This window comes from Nelusetta ayraudi, unplaced genomic scaffold (assembly GCF_046127955.1).
Source record: "Nelusetta ayraudi isolate G7.1 ecotype Tasmania unplaced genomic scaffold, CSIRO-AGI_Nayr_v1 ptg000210l, whole genome shotgun sequence".
NCBI classification, from domain to species: domain Eukaryota; kingdom Metazoa; phylum Chordata; class Actinopteri; order Tetraodontiformes; family Monacanthidae; genus Nelusetta; species Nelusetta ayraudi.
In genome coordinates, this window is record NW_027466259.1 from 232,875 (window position 1) to 252,998 (window position 20,124).

At 46.5% G+C, this 20,124-nt stretch overlaps 1 protein-coding gene across 3 annotated transcripts; it reads right to left on the minus strand.

Moving 5' to 3' along the window:
- Positions 1-1,491: 1,491 nt before the first annotated feature.
- swt1 (SWT1 RNA endoribonuclease homolog) lies at positions 1,492-18,681 on the minus strand. 3 transcript variants are annotated; one of them, XM_076016002.1, is made up of 16 exons: positions 18,198-18,681; positions 17,897-17,975; positions 17,183-17,256; positions 16,046-17,072; positions 15,713-15,842; positions 15,482-15,583; positions 14,985-15,179; positions 13,985-14,078; positions 13,278-13,507; positions 12,739-12,890; positions 12,329-12,467; positions 10,306-10,445; positions 9,708-9,847; positions 8,954-9,100; positions 7,251-7,317; positions 1,492-2,019 (listed from the first exon to the last, which is right to left on the minus strand). In XM_076016002.1, exons 2-16 carry the CDS (start codon positions 17,960-17,962, stop codon positions 1,696-1,698), a joined length of 3,027 nt encoding a protein of 1,008 aa, XP_075872117.1. In that variant the 5' UTR covers positions 17,963-17,975; positions 18,198-18,681; the 3' UTR covers positions 1,492-1,695. The 3 variants fall into 3 exon arrangements, with proteins under 3 accessions (XP_075872117.1, XP_075872116.1, XP_075872118.1); XM_076016003.1 differs by adding an exon at positions 7,053-7,120 and having other exon boundaries at positions 1,864-2,019; positions 17,897-18,669; XM_076016001.1 differs by having other exon boundaries at positions 17,897-18,680.
- Positions 18,682-20,124: the final 1,443 nt, after the last annotated feature.

Sequence of the window (20,124 nt, forward strand, 5' to 3'; positions counted from 1 at the left end):
ACACTTGCACAGTACGCGAGAGTCAACGTCCAGACTCGAGCCGTTATCTAACGACACAGGAAGTGCTTCCCGCCCACATTATCCTCCTCCTGTTGCTCCCTATACCTGTCCCAGCGTGACGCCTGATCCTTCCGCCTCGCAGTGGCGGGCAATAATCTCCGGGCGCCAGCGTCACCTGCGCTCTAATCCCCTTTCGTCACCTCACACACACACACACACACACACACACATCAGTCACATGCGCACGGCACGGCGAGCCTGTCCGCCAAACACGTGGGGAAGAAGGAACGGCGGTAATTGATTTATTCATTTCCAGTGAGAAAAGGAACATTTAAACGAGGCTGATACTTGAAAATATGTATTTATTTGAGGTTGCTCACCTAACATGTATTCATATGTATTGATGTACACAGAACAAAACTTGGCAGAGCTTTTCAGAACACTTTACTGAGGTAATGTTTCATATTTTATTAACAAACACTTCATAAAAAACCTTGAGTGCAGCTCTTGACAGGCCCAATGTGCTATAAATAGAAGCCTAGAAAACATTCATTGAATGAATTAATTACAGTAATAGGATGTCACCTGTTCACCAGACAGTAATGAAATGGTCCGGTGCCTTCAGCGCTCAACGGCTCCCTTGAGAACCGTTTGATCTGAGCGACGACGCCTCTTGTTTCATGTCTGAGGGATAAAATATCCAAAAGAATAAACTGCCCGAGCTCCAGGAAACAGGAAGGGAGCATAATTACAGCGCAGGGATTAACGCGCTGCATCTCCTGTCATTTAAGCTGCAACAGCGCCGTTCAGGAAGCACATTAGCCCGCCGGCCGCCCACACGGGTCTCTGCCCGAGCGGAATCGAAACACATCTGCTACCCAACCTGGGCCGACGCTACAAGTTCCATGGCGCCCATGTGGCCGTCGGCGTGACGTTATTCACCGTGACCTAAAGGCCAAACAACGTTGAAGTCAAACATTTGATGGCGGTGCCGCCCCGCTGGCACCGTCTAATCCGCTGGTACCTTTGTGCGCTTCCCGCGCTGGGATTGTTGGTTTAAGCCTCCCGGGCACTTTTCTGACAAACACAGGACGACAAGAGTGTCACACGACCTGAAGCTCGGAGGGCACGCACGCACCGCCGGGCTAATTTGACCCGTGGTCAGCGAGTGTCTCTGTACCAGAACGCTGAGGCCGCGGACTGGAACACGCTGTTTAGTTTAGTTAACTATTGAGCTGAGAGGCCCGCGCTGCTACCTTTGGACAGAACCCAGCAGGTTGTCTCACTGTTTGCACTGTTTGGTTGTTTTTTTTAAATAAAGTCCAGTGTTGTGTGGAGTGTGATGGCATCATGGCAGCGCTGCCAAATCAAATCTACCTCTTTGCAAGAAGTGCAATAAGCAAGAAGTGGGACTATTCCTTTACAGAGAAGCGCCTCACTTCTGACTGAGTCTCAGGGTAAACACCAGCTAATATTAAAAGTACAACCAAAGAAAAAGGAAATCGGACTCTGGTTTAATAACACAGCGTCCATTTAAAATATGTTTTTAACTTAACGGTTTTGGATATTGTGCATTCACGCTGTCATAAAGTTAAAAGATAATGCAAATAAATATCTTGCCAGTCTAGTTTGTCAGTATGCCAGCGGAGGGGGGGGGGGGAGTCAAACAGCAGCTCGAAGATTTCTGATGTAAGGTTAATAAATAAATAAATATCCCTCTGATCCACACAATGGCCTGGTTCTGAAGTGGACACCGTTTAAAGGCTCCCTGAAAAGAAGGGAAGGCTGCGTGAGGGACTGACCAGCCGGTCTCGGAACGCTGGGAAAAGCCGGACGCAACGTTGAGCAGAAAGAGAGAACAGCGACCTGTGAGGTCGGGTGGGTGGTTGGTTGGTTGGTCGGTCCAGCCGGGGCTACGTGGGGAAGGGGTTCTGCTGCTGACCCACCGTGACCCCGACGCAGTGGTCCAGGGCCCCCTTCAGCTCCACCAGCTGGTTCCCCCCGACCTGCAGCTTCTCCCTGGAAACAGGAGAACAGCTCCTTCAGTCGCTGGGTGGGTGGCTGCAGTACAAGCCCTGCATTCCGAGGAGGTCATGTAACAACAATCTTTAAATAAGACGAGCGGAAGGTAGGAATTTAATGGGCGGAGCTTCTAGAGGACAGGTGGGCAACATGTTTCATCTTTATTGAAATGATTAATTGCTGTGTGTGTGTGCGTGCGTGCGAGCTGTGATGTCATTCGCCAGCCCTCTGACGGAGGCGGGACGGCCAGACTGCCATGGGGGCGTGTCTGTGCTCTGTCTCCTGTCACGCCGTGGCTGGCAGACATGAATCCAGAGCGGCGCTGAAGCCGACAGCAACAGAAACCACCTTTACGGCCGCCTATGGACGGCAGGCGCTGAAAGCTTTGTGTGAGCGGCTGGAGGGGAAGTGGGGGGGTGAAAACCCAAAACCACAGGCCCAGAGCAGCTTGTGACGTCGCACGTGCGAACCCGGTTAACTGCACACAGCTGTGAACTCTGTGCACGTCTGTCTGAGACGGAGCAGAAGGAGCAGAAGGAGCAGAAGGAGCAGAAGGAGCCTCTGCGGCCTCACATTAGGAATAATAGATATTCCTGCACTCGTCACGTTCTTAAGAGCATTCCAGGAGGTTATTCCAGGACGCTGGTTGCAGGAATTAGTGGGCGACCCCAAACACTTGAATGGTCGTGGATGAATAACTAAAACATAAAGTATGATCCAATGAGGGCAAACATAGAGAGCATGGGTGGTGGACATTGGTTGGGTGTTCAATCAGTGGGGCTGGGTTGGGCAAGGAGAAGGGGCGGAGCTCAGGAGAGGAAGAAACCGGTTCCCAAATCTGCTGGTTCAGGGAGCGTCGCGCTCTGCAGCGCCTCCCAGAGTGGAGGAGGGCAAAGGGACTGGGGCCTGGGTGGGGCCTAACCCTACACAATGAATCCAGCCAGTGGCGCCCCGTGACGACGGCTGCCTGGCAGCAGAGCCGCCGGGGGAGCTGACTGCCTGTTTGTTTCCTCTGCTTTGTCTCCGGTGGAATGTTACATAACTGCTGGAGGAGGAGGAGGAGGAGGAGGAGGAGGAGGAGGAGAATCTGCTGGGCGTCAACACCCTGTTCCTCCATCCAAGCGGGCTAAACTGTGTTTTCCAAGGCAGCAGAGAGAGCAGGATGGAAAGGAGAGCAGCTCGTGGGACGACCGCGACAACGACTTCCTGTCGGCGCGTTTACACACCGACGACTTGCATTAGCAGAGGAGAGGGAGGGGGTGGAGGGGGGGGGGGTCTCACCGGTGGCACAAAGTTAGTGACGCACTGACCTACAATCCACAGTGTATACAAACTGAAGGGGGAAGCGAAGGGGTTGAGGGGCAGACTCATGTGGCTTACATAAGAGTCTGAATGGGTTCGACTGGTGTGATGACTGGACATGACATCCCCCCCGGGGGCGGGGGGGGGGGCAGCATACGATGGGCAGAGATGACATAACTTGATCGCCGTGCGGTTCAACCCAGCATTGAGCGAACCCAACTGGATTCAGCCCGGCCCCAAAGTGACGTCATGAAAAAGGATAGCGGTAGGAAAAAAATAAAATGCTGCAGAATGGAAAACAGCTTTGTTTATTTTCAGCCAATGTTACTTCAATCGCCCCGTAATAAACCTATTTTCGCAGCCACATGGTTGAATAGCATGTTTTAGCCCGATGTTTACAGCAAAAACACCCCAGTTTTGCACACATGCCAGAGTCCATTCTGATGCAGACAAACAGAAGGAATACATGGCGAGGGGCTTTGTCACTAACCTCAATCACGGTTGAAAAGAAAGAAAGAAAGAAAGAAAGAAAGAAAGAAAGAAAGGAAGAAATGTGCATATGCGCAGTATTTTTTAAATAATCTTATCCTCTTGCAATCACATGACAGGAAATGGTGGACGCCTGGACTAACAATGAGCTATTTCCCTGGAAGATTAACATATTATAATAAAAGAAAAAAAAAATAACAAAAGGTGACACCTGTTATCCTCAGGGTGTTGGGAGAGGAGACATGTAAAAAGGGCCAAAGCCCTGCAGGTAATATTAAAACAACTATAAGTTGGTGATGGTTATCCACTGCTGTGAAGGTGGTAAAGCCGAGTCGCAAAAAAAACAACGTACGTTAATTGGGCAAAGAATGCCAGTGAAAAAAGTAAAACAGCGCTACTTAGCATTAGCATCATTAGCTTGTCAGTACTTCAATTTAATGTGCATTTGAAATAATTCTTTAGGTAGCGAGCTTTGGAGTGCAACAAAGCTCCTTCTAATACGACCACCTTGTATGTGTGTGTTTTTTTATTTTATTTTTTTATTTTGAATGAAAGTGGGTTTATTTTATTTTTTTATCCCCACATAAAGAAAACCCTCTCTTTACTTTTGCTTAAATGTGTTGCGTCCGGCTTCCTCCATTCCCCATGACTTGGTTACTTTACGCAAACATCCCTTTCTGCCGCAATGCAAATGAGCTAATATTGACACGAATGACGCCGAAAGCGGCGGCTGCTGTGGGAAAATGGCTGTGGTGTTTCAGGGCGTGGGGTTTGAATCACTCGTTTGTTCAGGAAACGATTTGTGAGGATCAAACACGGACGCGGAACCCCCCCCCCCTCTCGGAGCGCCTCGGAAAACGGCAAAAGCACTTCCGCAGTGCATTATTTTATTTATTTATTTATTTTTTTTTTTTGAGGAATACTGTCCGACACACACACACACACACACACACACACACACACACACACACACTGTATACATATGAGCAGCACACAGGCTTCTGAAGGGGGCGCCCCTGAGGCCTTATGTAACTCATGACAACATACCATCGCTTTCAGCCCAGGAATCAAATATTTAGCGGCGAAGACGATGCACTCGGCTCGCAGCGAGCGTAGCAAATGAAATATTTACAAACACCGGGGCGGTCGACTATAATCCCGTAGTTTCCTGGCGGTGACTTGTTGTAACAGAGGCGGGCCGGGGATGGCGTGACTGCCAAGCAGCTGTTGCCTTTTAATGCTGCAGTTCATGGAGTGAGACACGCGGCCATCATGAACAATTAGGCGTTGCCACTGATGGCTGTTGCTCATTGAGAAGACACCTGCGGGAGGCAAAGGTCCGGCGTGGCACCCAGCAGCAAAAGTACCAGAGAGAAACCCCCTTAACGTCACGGTGCTACCGTCATCAGCCCACCCGGGTTGAGCGGGATGAGCGGGATATTTGCTCGCTTGTATGCGTCGGCGTATACACGTGCGTGCTCCCCGACAAATTAGAATATCCAGTCAAAGTTGTTTTAATTTGGCCATTTAACACAAAAGACGAACCCAACAAATTGTATTGAGCCATGACACGCAAGTTGACGTCTCAAGCACTTCCTTGTTGTGACTTTGCTGATTAAGATTTTGCAGCTGATTAAAACCACAAAGCCACAAACTCAGAACATTATTGTAAAATTTGAGATTTTTGTTTTTTTGAAGCTGCGAGACCTGATCAGCAGAATGCAAAGAAATAAAAACTTGAAATAATATTGATTTGCGTATTATTCCTTTTTATATAATATGTCACATTGACCTTTTAAGTTGAATTGCAGATATACAACAACCTTCTCAGGAGATTCTAATGTTCTGGGTAGCGCCTGTAGTCCACCATAAGGTGCGATTATATTTGAGAAAGTGACAGGCAAGAGTTAAAAACTGGAGGTGACTGCTGATGTAATTTAGCTCTCTCTCTTTCAATCTGCCCACACACAACTTCCTTCACGCAGGGACATGAACATCGTGACCTCTCAGAGCCTTGAGCGGCCATTCTAAGGGAGCGTTGCGTCACTTTATGACCTTTTATTTGTTGCGCCGCAATCCCTGTGCCTGTGAAACCTCCTAGCACTCAAATAAAGCCGTCAGCCTGCTAAATATTTACCTTTGCGCACAACCAGCAACACCATCGGCCGTGCATGGACAACGCACGGATGCGGGATCCCATTTCAGCGTCTTACGGAGCAAATTACTTATCGCCAAGCAACTGCGCTGCGGACATCGGCGTCCCATTGTGTTGTTCTGTTGTGGGGTTTTGTGTGTGTGTGTGTGTGTGTGTGTGTGTGTGTGTGTGTGTGTGAGGAGGGCTTTTGTGTTAAACAAACAGAGACGATGCTGGACAACCAGGCCGCGGACGTGCGCGGGCATGCCGCAACAAACACTGAAGCTGAGATTGTTGCTTTGTTTGATTGTTGCTGCCACATGCACAGATCAAAGTCAGTGAGGGACGGGGCACCGGATCAGCACTGCTGGTTCTAACGGGTCTGCACAGGGTAATCGGAGGGTACTCGGGCCTTGTCTCAAGTGTTGAAACGTATTCCGGCTGTATTTGAGACTTACGCTTCTCCGGTTGAATCAAATGTGTGCAAACTACTCAAGAACAAGGATCCCACTTCCAGGACTTTAGTAAACGTGGTTGCACGGCTCGCTCACCAGTTTCTTTTGACACCTCCTATGACGTTGATACTTGAAGAATTGGTCTTTAGTCTACAAGTGCAGTTCATTTTAGTGCAGTCACCAACATTGACCCACACGCTGGACGTGCACGGTGTCATCCAGCACACAAACTGATTTTTCAGCAAGATGGCGTCCCTTGCAACACATGCAGAGTACAAGAACTGCAAGAATTTAGTTTTCTTATTTTGTCTGATTCACAGTCGGGGGGGGATTCGTTGACTTCCACAACCAAACAACTTCCTTCAGGGATCAAAAGTTGGGAGGGGAAAAGACCGGGAAGCTGCCATGAAGAAGCACGCGAGAAGAGTGGGAAGAACAAAGCTAGGACGAACTGGTCAAACTTGAGTGAGGCGGACTGTTCACACCATCATCCTGCGAGTTCATCCTTTCCAAACACTTTCTCTGGGTTCTGTGCCAGGCATTCCAGGTTCGCGAGATGGAAGTCAACATTTATGTTGGCTGTTGTTAATAGTGAGTGTGTATGTGCGTGCGTGCGTGCGTATGCATGCGTGTGCGTGTGTGTGTCATACCGGTAGTCTTGCTGTGAAAAACAATCACGAAGGTCTTTTGCTGTCAGTCTGGAATCCACATTAACGATCTGAAACAATGCACAGCAGTCAGATGGAAAAGAAGCTCAACACCGGCGGCAGCAGCGGAGAAATTCACATCACTTCAAACAACGGCTCTCGCATCTATGGCTGGGGAAAGAACAGCAACGTGACACCAACCTCATAAGAGTGGAGGAAGCTGAGCAAAGACTGATATTCCTCCAGGCTGCACTCTGAGGACAGGATGCTGGAAGGAAATGAAATAAAGGCGTTCAAGAGCAGATACTGCTACAGATTCAGTCCCCCCCCCCCCAATTCCAGAGTACTTCTTATCTCCTGCTTCCTTTCTTTTTCATTTAGGTAATTATATATAAACACACACAAGCATATACAAGTATTACATATATATATATACATATATAAGTATTTATTCTTAATGAATGATTCGTCCGGGCAGACGGAGACCTGGACGTCACTGAAGGCAGCACAATTAAAAAAGAAGTTAAGACGGGTTAATTTTATGGTGAGTTCGTGAGAAAAATGCAGACTGAGGATAATAAATAAAAAAGCCTGATGATCGTTTGTTCAGGTATCAAGTCAGTGCTTCACACTGCTGTTCATCACAAAGATTTGCATGCAGTGCACAGGCAAGACAATCCACATTCTGCATTTTTAAGTATTTTCCTATGTCTGCATTCATGTTATATTATATTACATTATATTATGTGTCTATAAATCTCCGCAACCGCCCCTCGCTGGACTCTCGGGGACAAGACAACAAGAGGGCCGTGACGTGCGAGCCGGAGGCGCCGCTGCGCTAACCTGGAAGAAAGCGCCGAACCCTCTGAATGAAAGCAGTGAAGGCCGGAGGCGGCCTCGTCGAGTGAGTCACGGCAACGCTCTGAGCGCGACAGCGACAGCGACAGCAACAGCGACAGCGAGCCTCGGCCGTCGCCGTGGCAACGGCGCTCGAGCAATTCGAGACACGCTGCGCACGTGACGAAAAAACTCAACTCAATCAAGATTCCTCGGACGGAGACGGGTGGCGGGGGGAGGGGGGAGGGAACGCTGTGCACAGGGGCGCCTCGGGGCCGCTGGGTTTGCCTGAGACGCGGACATGTCGTGATTTATGGACCGAATGTTGGAATGAGTCAATCAGTAGAATCAAGAATCCCGCAGACTGCTCAGTCCACCCCACGCTTACGTAATGTCAGTAGGTCTCTAATGTAATGAGTGGACCATTTGTGGATTTGAAAGAGGGTCATTAGTGGGACTTGAGACTGCTGGATACCAGCCTGAACCAACACAATTCAGAGTCCTCCACTAAGATAAGGGACATTTTCTCCCAGCTAATCTCACCATCGGAGAAAGGCGACGCTGACGGGCGTCTTCTGTGGAACGTCCAAGCAAGAGCCTGGAGGAAAACAAGAGCTTTGCGCTTTTGTAGGCGAAGAGCGGCGCTGACGGACCGAAATCTTCCGTGTCTAAAAATACAGACAAAGGAGTGCGAAGGAATCCCTCGTTAACAGCCCAGTGTGAGAATCAGACCGAGGTGGGAAAAAGTCTCCTCCACTCTGCTGCTGCTGTTTCACAGAAATGTTGGCTCACACTTGATATGCAACTGGGGTGAACCTGCAATAAGCATATGCATTCCTTTTTAATTGCCGGGCAGAGTAAAGTGGGAAAGACAACCAGTCTGCTGCGCCCCAGCGCTGCAAGTCCAGATGAAACGGTTTCCACTACACATGCGTCACGTATGGGCTCTTTCGTGGAAAAAGCAGCAGCGTGACTGCAGGGAAGGGGGAGGGGGGGGGGGGTGTAAAGGGGGGGGGTGGACACGGTGTCAGGGGGTCCAAGTCCAGACGAGGGGCTGCGTGCGGTACCTGCTGAAGGCCTGGAGCAGCTGCGAGACCATGGAGGACAGTTTGTGCAAACAGAGCAGGGCGTCCTGGGACGGCGGAGGACCTCCAGCTGGCTGGGAGCTCTTCATGGTGTGAGGGTCAAAGCCCAGCGCTTTGAACCCGTCCATGCTGAAATGTGACAGGGAGGTGAGTGGAGGAGTCGGAGGAGATTAAAAAAAAATACACAGCGTGGGTTATCAGGGGGATCCCACGCTTGAACGAGAATCGACTGGTTTTTGTTGTTTTTTTGGTATACGGGCACCCTAAGGGGATAAAGTGCAAGACTTGACTTTCAATGACGGGTTACGGGAGAGGAGACTTCTCAATTCGCTTAAGACATCATCATCTAAGCCAGGGGAGGGCAAACCTTCTGACTGGTGGGGCCACAATGGGCTTGAAAAGGGGGCCGGAGCAGGATGAGATGGATGGAGTGTTATGGTGAGCCACCTCGTAGGAGCAAAAAAATATCATAGGATGGGTAGAAAACGTGCTTCAATGTCAATTGAAAATTGAAAATACATACGTATTTAGCTCTTTATCGATACAACTCTTAAAACACTGGGAAAAAATGACAAAATACAGCTATTCTATTACTAACTTACTCAATATAATGAAATATAATAAAATTCAATATCATTTCTTCCAGTTCAGCGGGCCGGCTTGAAAAGCTTAATGGGCCACATTCGAGCCCCCGGGCCGTAGCTTGCCCATGCCTGATCCAAGCACACGGGCTCACCTTGTCTGGCACACGCTGGACCAGATGTTCTCAAACAAGGCCCAGACCTCCTGCTGGGACGCCTCAACTGAACACTGAGTCGGTTGCTTCACTTCTTTATCGTCGTCAGTCATGACGACATCAGCAGCAGGAGACTCGTCCTGGACACACACACACACACACACACACACACACACACACACACACACACACACACACACACACACACACACACACACACACACACACACACAACTGGGTTAGGCTCCATCTGACCCCGTGACCCCTGAGCTCAGGAATAAGCGAGTATGAAAAATCTAGCTCGTCGTCGCCCTCCTCAGGTCATACCTTAGTAGGTTGATTTGGGAAGTTGTGACAGATTTTTTGTATCTTTCTTTTACTGTTTGAGTTGATATGGTATAGTTTTTTTTTTTAACTGTAAACAAGGACAATACAGTGAGGACAGACATACAGAGAGCGAATAAGAAACAACAACATTTATGGTTTTATGAGGGGGTGTGCATGTGTGTGTGTGTGTGTGTGTGTGTGTGCTTGCATGCGTGTGTGCAACTCTGGACATCAAAACTTGTGGTTTTTGAATGTGGACCTTGAAGCAGACCTGTGGCTGCAGCTTCTTGCAGATGCCGTCGAGCACAGCCAGTGCGCTGGGAACGCAGCCGGAAGTCTTCCAGAACGCTTTGACAATCTCCTTGGCATCTCGGAGGGCCGCCAGGGCGGAGATACGATCCACACTGTTCCCTGGAAAACAAGAGGGACCAAAAGTGAGCACGGGTAGAAACTCTCGGCTCCCTCAGTCAATCTAGAGGAGGGGGAAAAAAGATAAACGGTGCTGCTTGTATAACAAACACCTTTCTCATAGGGGCCTGTTTAGCGCTGTTGTGCGAGACGTGTTGTGGCGACAGAGATGAGAAAATGAGAAACAGTCGGCCGGAGAGGGAACTGCCGAGGTGAACAGAGCGCTCGGACCGACTGCGCCGGTGCGTGTCGGTTAAATGTTCAACTGAAATGACCATGCAGTGCAGCGCAGCGCAGCGCAGCGCAGCGCAGCGCAGCGCAGCGCTTCAGCCCGACAACAGTGCCACGGTGTTTAAAAGGTGCCGCGTCCTTTAAAATAAAATCACTTTCAACACCGAGCGTCCACGCGTGTCGGCTGCAACAGCATTGACATGACAGACGCCGTCGCAGTGAGCGACATTGTGACGTCACAAAGGGCTACGCACCTGGGGGAGAGCTAAAGAGAAGGCAGTACTTTTCCACTCCTTGCAGCCCAGCTTACAGTTTATCCCTTCTTCCTCTCCTCCTCCTCCTCCTCCTCCTCCTCCTCCTCCTCCTCCTCCTCCTCCTCCTCCTCCTTCCTCCTCCTTCCTCCTCCTCCTCCTCCCTCCTCCCTCCTCCTCATCCTCCTCCTACTCCTTCCTCCTCCTCGCCCTGCTGCTCCGACAGTTTTGGCTTAGATCCAGCCGTGGCACCATGAAAGAAAAACTAAATCGTGCTACTGTACCAGTCCGGTGATACAAAGCGCAGTGGCAAAAAGCCTCTCTTCTATCGCTCTGCTCAGACATTCTTCAGGGGGATTAAAGGCAAAGCGCCACAGTTGTTGCAGCCCGTCGACCTGTGCAGGGCTCAGATGCTAAAAGACACTCAGCACTTAAAGCGCCGGAATTAGATTCAGCGAGGAGACCCGGAGCCGGGAGAGGAGCCGAGGACGACTCAGCATTTGTCTGACATACATTCGAGTGTCCTGTTTTGCCCGCTGACCTCAATCTTGATGGGAGAATCTTGGTGGAGTTCTGTGGGCTTGTAGCGCAGTGCAGTGCAGTGCAGTGTGAGGAAGACAAACGTCACCCCCACCCCCTCCCCCCTCCCACCCCCTCACCAGTGGAGGACGTTTTTTTTTTTTTTTTATCAGGGCGATGACTCAGTATCTCAACACCACTGGCCACACAACTAAGAATATCTTCGCATTGGGACGCCCTCGGAGAAGTGAGCGACTCAGACAGGCTGGTTGTTTGAAGGCATCTCTTTTCAGAGCATTATCGCTTTTAATTCCGGAACTCACCTTTATATAGCCTAAACACATTAAAACATGTGAAAAGTCAATTGACTGCGCACAGTGTAAACCCTATTAGGAGTGATAAGCGGCAGAAAAGAGCCGATTGCACCGCTGACTGGGTTTTGTTGTTCGAACAATGTGTGAATTATGCAGCGTGTCGGGAGTCTTTCTCAGGTTTTTTTTGCAGTTGCATTTCTGGGGTTATTATACAACTGTGCACCGAGTGTTTCTGTGCTTGGACAGTAGCCAAGAACGACAAGTCTGTTTCCACTGACCTACATCTACCTCACTGAAGATCGACTGTTGGCCATTTCACTCATTACTAGGAGTTTTACTGCCTCAATAGCGTTGTTTTTTTTTTAGAGATATATGTTTTGCAAAAGAATTTCTGTCTTGAGGCTCCACAGACCAAGATGCAAATTCTAATTGGAGCAAAACCTGAAGTTGTGACCAAATGTTTGTTTTTTTTGTAAATGTTTTTTTTTATGTGAGGAAAAAAAGTGGAAATACCCTGATATGAAGTGTATCGAAGACTGTTTAAAAGTGTGAAATGTGTATTTGGACTTACCTGATTTAAAGAAGTCAATGAGATTTAGAACAGTTTGCAGCTTCCTGCGTGGGACAACGTGACCGAAGACAGCCGCCCAGTGCTTCTTCAAACACTGCAGGACATCTCGGAGGTTCCACGGCGGTTTGATGTAAACTATCTGTCAAAAGGAAACCATGAGAAAACTAAAATTGCATCATGTCCTGCATGCGTTTCTGCTTTGGTGGCCCGTGTACATATTTACCCGTTATTTCCAATCTAAAACATCACTTTTATCGACGGTGAATACTAAAAGATATGCAGCCCTATTGAAAGTATGACACTAAATGCCCACATTTAATCATTATTGCCATCCAACAACTGATCCCCACAATGGCATCCAATGGAAAACTGGGAACAGTTTTGTGATACATGAAAAAATGTAATTTTACCTCCAGCCAGAGGTCATCGAAAGCAGCCTTCATCTCCACCTTCAACACGTCAGACAGCACCTCCTGCAGGCAGTCTTCCAGCTCATGAACGTGAGCGCTGAGGTCCAACTCTGGCTGCTCTTGGTTCTCTTTTTTTCTCTCTGGTTTGCTGTCTGCAGCAACACATAACATACATAACCACAGACATGAAACAAACAGACACAATGCGCAAAGTATTCCCAAGTTTGTTTGTTTTTTGTTTACTGTGTGTAGCTTTTATCTGTCGCTTTACTGCATTTGCTTCGTCTTTGTAAAGTGTCCTTGAGTGTTGAGAAAAAAAGAATATTTTATTATTACAGTGGGAGGAGTCAGTAGTCAGTCATGTGGCCCTTCGAGTAAGTCTGTGCGTTATTTTACAATTTAATTTGAGATATTTAAACACAAAAACATGAAATAAATGGAGGACACGTGCACGATACGTGCATTAATGCGTCAGACCGCGCGAGGCAATTCCCCCCTCTCCCAGGAGGACACTGCTCTGACATCAGTCCCTGGCTCACCTTCCTTAATGCGTGCCAAAGAAAGGCCTGCACGCTGGTGACTGTGCGGCTGGACTGATGCATAGTCCGTGCTCAGCATGGGCGATGAGACCGGAGGCGGTGCGGGGGTCTTGATGTCCTGCAGAGGAGGGAAGGCACGCCTGCATCTCCCGACCTCTGCTTCCAAGTCCCTCTTGCTGGAGGCGGCCACACCGCTCACCAGCGCCTTGCTGCATAGGTTCTTATCGTTACTGGACGGGAAAAAAGGGGGGACACTGTTAAGCGGTACACAAGCACGATAAGCAAATAGAACAAGGGCCGAGAGATTGCTGCATTACTAGGTGATGAATGGTGCACTTTTAATACAACAGCATGAATAACACACATATTTTTCCATCTTTATGAGTGAATTCTCTAAACTTAAATAATAATAATGGAAAGGGTGCTGGGCAAAAATTAGGTCAAACGGACACACAGTGAACAAATACAATGGCCCGTCCACCGTTTCAGTGAGAAAAAAAAAGAGAAATCCCTGAACTGACCTCGAAATTTCAGGCTCAGCACATCTATTATTGCTCAATCACCGTGTCTAGCTGGAACTATCTGGCTGGACCCACTCACAGTCACATGCATGTGTATTATTTGCAGAGGACACACACTCTGCAGCGGCAGCTGTATGCTGCAAGGGGAGAGGAAGAGCAGGGGAGGAGGGGTGGGGGGGGACTCACGTGCACAGGATGACAGCACACTCTGGGTAGAGGCGCTGGTATTGCAGGCAGCACTGCAGCACTCGGTCATCGTTATTCTCCGCGTTCAGTCCAACTGAGGACAGAGGAACCAGAAGGGGGCGAGGAGGGAGGGGAATGAAAGTTAATACATTCATGACTGGGCCTTGCAAGGGTGATGCCATACTAAAAAAAAACAGGGGGAATGTTTTTTAAGGATGCGGGGGGAAAAGCAGTTTGAACGGTTTGGATTTCTTTGAAAGACACAACAAAGACTGAACGGTCTGTGCTCTTTCATTTAACCTCATCTGCAGCGCGGGGACAGCGACGTGCATGAGCTACAATCTAATGCAGGAACGCGGAATGATGAACGTGGCGCAGAACGGTTAAGCATTACTGCCACCTAGTGTTCACATTAGACTGCTGCAAGAGAGGATGAGAAGCACCTCACAAGGCCCAAGTGTCCTTGGGCCTTCCGTGTGTGTGTGTGTGTGTGTGTGTGTGTGTGTGTGTGTGTGTGTTGCAAAAACCGACCGATAAATGGGATGGCAGCCATCTTTCACAGATACTGCAGCATAAATCTGACCAAGGCCACCTTTAACGACTAAAGCGATATGTCGTAAATGAATAATAAAAGAAAAACAACCCATTAAATGAACAAGTTTTTTTTCTGGTATTAAGTCGGTAAGAATCCAGCATTCATCTGAAAAATATTTTTTGCCTATCAATATTTGTATTTTATCTTATTTTATTATATTTCTTTATTTCTTTAATCAATATAATATCCATTCTTTTCTATTGTGTTGTTGCTGTAATTCTGCAAATTTCCCAAATGTGGGATTAATAAAGGCTTCTTCTTCTAAACGGGAATAAATTGAAGCTGCTAGCCATTAGTATTTGGACACACTGAAGCGACAAAATAACATCAGGTTTGTACGTACTGGCATTAGTGGGACCTACTAAGAGGCCACCTAGAACATGCTTTTCTAGAAGCGCCACTCACTGTTGCTCTGGCTGGCCTGCTGCATGGACTGGCCCCACAGACGCGGTTCCCTGCTCTTGAGAGAGTTGAGGATGTACGAGATGGCAGGGATGGCGAGGTGAGCCACAGAACTGACAGACAGGCCTTTGCCTTTTTTGAGCGAGTCCAACTCCTGAAGCACCACCCAGGGAATGAGGACCACAGGGAAGCCCTTTCCTAAGGGAAGAGGGAAATGAAGAAATGAGGGCTATTGAGAGGTAGACCTTTCTTTATGGAAAGAAGTCTCAACCATGTGGACATGTTAATATTTGTTAGTCCCTGACTAGATATTTGAGGCTAATATGGGATAACCAGGTCAATCATATCGTATCTTAACCAAGTAAATCAAATGTTTGCGTCGAAATGTTTGCGTCTGATTCAGCCTCAGTGGACCCAATCAGCTCAACCTAATAACGTAACAGCAATTTGTGGATCATCACCCTTCAAGAACAGTTCAACTTTAGAAACAGTGTAAAAACCTCCAAGGCCGTGAGATATCATCCTCTTCACATAGTCAAGGTGGCTGAGGAGAATGTTGGTGTCTAAAACAATGACAAGGTCCTGCTGGATGTGGTGTGAATCTGAAAAAGAACATTACAAACCAACAGACGCACATATTATAGCAAATTTCAAAATTACTTAAGAGATAAAAATGAATATTTGGGACCTCAGGTCAACCTGCAGCTTCTAGAAAATAACTGCACACTTACAGTGCGAGTTGGCAGCGCCCTCTTCTGGAGGGTCGATGTCCATACAAGTCAGTTCCCCACAACTGTGCAACACGTCCACCTCCAGCCTCTTCTCGGAGCGAGCGAGGTGAAGCTCTTCCACCACTTGCATCTGCAAATGACCGTGCAACGCAGACGACAATCTCAGACAGTCCAACAACAAAGCAAACGTTTTTTCCAACACCTCTAACACCTTAGTAGGGCTTATATTACAAAATATTGATGTGGTTTTTTATCTTGTCAAAACACAACAGCCATGCAACAAGGCTGAAACAATGTCCCCTTTCTGAAGAAACACATTTTATTTTTACTCACCTCATCACACCAAAGGTCTGTGGCTGAGTGGGAAGCAGATGGGAGTTGGTCCGGTAAAGACGACTTCCTTTCTTTTCTGTCTGATACATGATTGGGAGTGGCGTCTGGACATCTGTGAGCCTCTTTCAGTGTGATGGAGCTGCTCAGTGAGGCCCCGAGGTTCGAAGGTTCCTTCCTCTGCTTCAAGTGTGTGGAAGCTGCACTTTTGTTGCCCGTCGCGCAATCAGCCACTGTTGACTGAACCACTTTCGGTATCTTGTAATTTGGAGGCAGGGACGATGAAGAGGGACGTTCTGGTTGCCTGGAAGACAATGAGTCGCTTGTTCTGTCTGATATGGAATTGACATTCTTTGAGCTCGTTCTGCTGCTATTTGATGCATTTGAGCTGCTGCCTGAGGTGGAATCTTTTGCTAAAGCAGGTGCTTCATCTTTGTAGAACTTCCTCTTAGCCTTGAACTCTGTGTTTTCCAGCCTTGTACGCAGCTTCTCCAGGAGCTCTTTTTCCTTCTGCTTCAACAAATGTTTGGAAACTGAGGAGGTCTTGCATGATTCCCTTGTTTTGATTTTTTTGTGGTCTCTATCAGTATCACTCTCAACTTCAATCTTCCTCTTGTGTGCATTCGCTGACCGATCCTTTTGTTCATCCGAAACCAGAGTGGCGGTCGAACCCTGACACTTTGATGAAAGTGAGTTTCCGTGTGGGTTTTTTTCACTTGAGCGGCGTTTAGATTTATCTCGAACTCTACTGGAGGGATTTGAGTGTTTTGAGGATCTCTTTCCCACATGCTTGCTCTCATGGAGAGAATGTCTCTCTGATGTTTCCCTTTCTTCTTTATTTGAACAATTTCCCTTAGGAACTTGGAAAGAGGACCTTTTACTTTTTGTACTGCCATCTTCTTTTGAAAGAGGTTTCGGGTCAGCTGCTTGTGGTTTGGTCAGTCTGTAAACTGGCTTTTTGATCTGACGGCTGCTTTGAGAGACATCTTCAAAAGCAGGAGAAGCAAACTTGTCCCCCTTTGCTATATATCTAAAGGAAAGGGGGAAAAGGACACAAAAAAGAATCTATCATGCAATGAAACAGCTTCAGTAAAACCGTAGTACAATTCTTGGACCTTTATGCTCATGTCTACATCTAACCGTTTCTGGTTGGACACATCTTGCTCCTTGCCACTTGATTTGGAACTTTTTGTAGAATCCTGGTCTTTGTATCCCTGAAAAATGGAAAACAAATCACAAGATAAAAATGTCTGATTTGACAAAATGTGCATCATCAAGTTCAATATTTAAAATGTTTGTAACAGATAACAAACTTTATTATTATTATTATTATTTTTTGCAAGCAACAACTTTTAAATTTTTTGTTAAACAATGAATGAATCAAACAATTAAAAAAAAAAAATTTGGGGGTGGGGGGGGTGGACAATTTCCAAGTCTGCAGCATTTAAACTGAATTCCACGTATCAAAAAAATAAATAAAAATAAAAATAAAAGGAAAACACTTTGAACCATCATGCATCAAGTCAATAGTGGAAGCTTCCTTTTTTTCTACACAGTGTAATTTCCACTGTATATTCACAGTTAGGGCTTAAGTTGTTGAATTCTGCCCATGCTCAGTACCACTTTGCCATGATTCATTTTCACATCAATTAGGTTACGGTTCGATTAAAGCGAAACAGACATTATTGCCTAATTACTAATCATTACCAGTGTGGTTTTATAATCGTCAATGCTGTTGTTATGGATTTCCACGATTAAAGGCCAAATACACGCCAGGCATCTGACGTTTCGAAGCGGCTCCGACAGCGGAATCTGTATTACAGCAGATAGTGAGGTGTTTGAAAGAACGCTCACCTCATGACGTCTCTCAAATGGGGACGGTGACTTCTTGCTTTTTCTCTTTTTTGACTTCTTCCCCATTCCCCCAGGGATACTTTAAAATGAAAGCCACGTTAAATAAAGTTATTAAAAAAAAAAAACTCCTTGCTAAAAACAAAACAAAACTGGATTGTCTTAGCGATCTATCGTTGTAAGAGATGAAGATGAAATGTTAGCAAAAGAACAGTTGCCTCACCGAGACTATTCTGTGACTACGCGAATTTGCCAAAACGAACGAGTCACACATCACAGCCACTTTCAGTAAATCAAGCTCTACCTAAATGCTGGAAAACGTAAAGGACATAACAGAAGTGCACCCTGTCCTCTTTGTTATCCGGAAATGTCTTTGATATAGCCCACGGAATGCTACGGAGAAAAAAACTAACTCAACTAGCGAAATGTGGAGGATAATCCCGACAAGTGACAACTGCTTTCCAAAACATCCGGTACACTTGCGCGCTTCTTCTTCTTCTACTTCCTGTTCGTGCGCGTAGATTTTCTGAGTGGACCGTTAGCGCCGCGTAAAGGGCTAAAAAAAATAATAATAATAATAAAAAAAATAGTCTGCTTTTATTTTTCCCACGTCTGTGGCCGTCTCAGAAGAGTATAGCACACCAACTAATTGTACTAGACACCGGTGGGGGAAACAACTGTACTCATTCATTTTAGATTAAGAAGTCAGTAAGGAGTGAACAGCTGCCTCGTCGCTCTTCTTGACCTTGGCAAGCAGCACACAACAAACTCCTCCTGGCTGCAGCTGCTTATTTTCCCAAGCGGTGCTGTTCCGCTCACCAAGGTCGTGTTTTTACGTCTCGTAATAGGAACAACACTTTTTTTGTTAAGGAGAGAGAGAGAGAGAGAGAGAGAGAGAGAGAGAGAGAGAGAGAGAGAGAGAGAGAGAGAGAGAGAGAGAGAGAGAGAGATTAAAAGGATGACATGTTAAAGTGCCAACACTGGAGTTGGCAACAAACCTGAGACAGTTACTAAACAGTACTAAAGAAAGCAAGAATCAGAATAAGAAAAAAAAAATATTATAATTGTCCTGTGTGTACCATAGTTACCTTATCACTTACATAATTAATAAATGTAATTAAGCTTTGTCCATGCTTCCTTTCATGAGTTACCAAACTGTATATAATTAAAGTGTGATTTAAGGAAGTATATACTGAAATAATACTCTAAACTAAACTAAAAACCTTTTTTTTTTTAACTAAGCTCAAAAAAATTCACAGTGTTTCTTTGGAGGAAACGTTAAATAAAACTTTAATTGACAACATGGACCACATAGGGGCGCTGTAGCCGCATTGAGAAACAGTTCTCATCACAGCAGTAACTTCGAGTCACCTTCAGCTCTCCGAATTGTTCTGTTGGACACATTGAAGGTGAAGGACCAACATGTGAACCCCGAGTAGTAACAGCTGTGGAGGGAATATGTCTGCCCCAATAAGGTCGAACAGGGATGGTGACACGCAAAAATTGTTACAGTTATTAAAATTCAGAAGATAACTATATATGATTACATGTGAAACAGTAATCAATAATGATCAAGAAGTTTGATATCAACAGAACAAGAGATTTGAAATGTGAAGCTCAAATAAAAAGGCAGTCTCCAAAGTCCTTGTGTTTGCCATGGAAATAAGAGACGTGTCACTTTTCCAACAGAAATCAATGACAAAATGAGAATTCCTAGTACATTAGACACATTCTTGGAAAGTTTTATATTTCAAAGTTATCATTTAGGGTTACATAAGACAAGTCCTTTTAAACTAGGCGAGGGGTGTTGATGTTGTGAAATGTGCCCATAAAGTAAGATGTTCTGTTACTTCTATCCATACACGCTTCTGTTTTGTATATCTGCACATTAGAGACATAATGGACAAACTGCTGGTTCATCACAGAACTGGCCTGAAGAGACCAACGAGTGGACTTGCAGTCGCAGGTCGATTTAGAATCATCAGCTAAAGCAACATGCATACTGTTTCAACACTGGGAGGAAATACCCAGAGGGAACCTGGCTAGACCGCAATAAAATATTTCTGTAAAAATAAGAAATATCTCACCAGATCAAAAGATGAGATTCATATTTTTCTAACTCAATAGTCTTTCTTTTTCTTTGTTTCCCTTTCCCTTTTTCTTCCTTTTTTCTTTCTTCATCTCTGTCACCCTCTCTCTCTTCTCTCTTCCTCTCTTCGGTCTCCATGCAA

Bases quoted from the DNA above. Each gene is read 5' to 3' on its own strand.
- swt1 (XM_076016002.1), bottom strand. From the start codon at position 17,962: ATGGGGAAGAAGTCAAAAAAGAGAAAAAGCAAGAAGTCACCGTCCCCA. The intron at 17,257-17,896 runs GTGAGCGTTCTT...TCCATTTTTCAG, and splicing joins CATTTGAGAGACGTCATGAG to GGATACAAAGACCAGGATTC. The intron at 14,079-14,984 runs GTGAGTGGCGCT...CTCTGTCCTCAG, and splicing joins GCAGGCCAGCCAGAGCAACA to TTGGACTGAACGCGGAGAAT.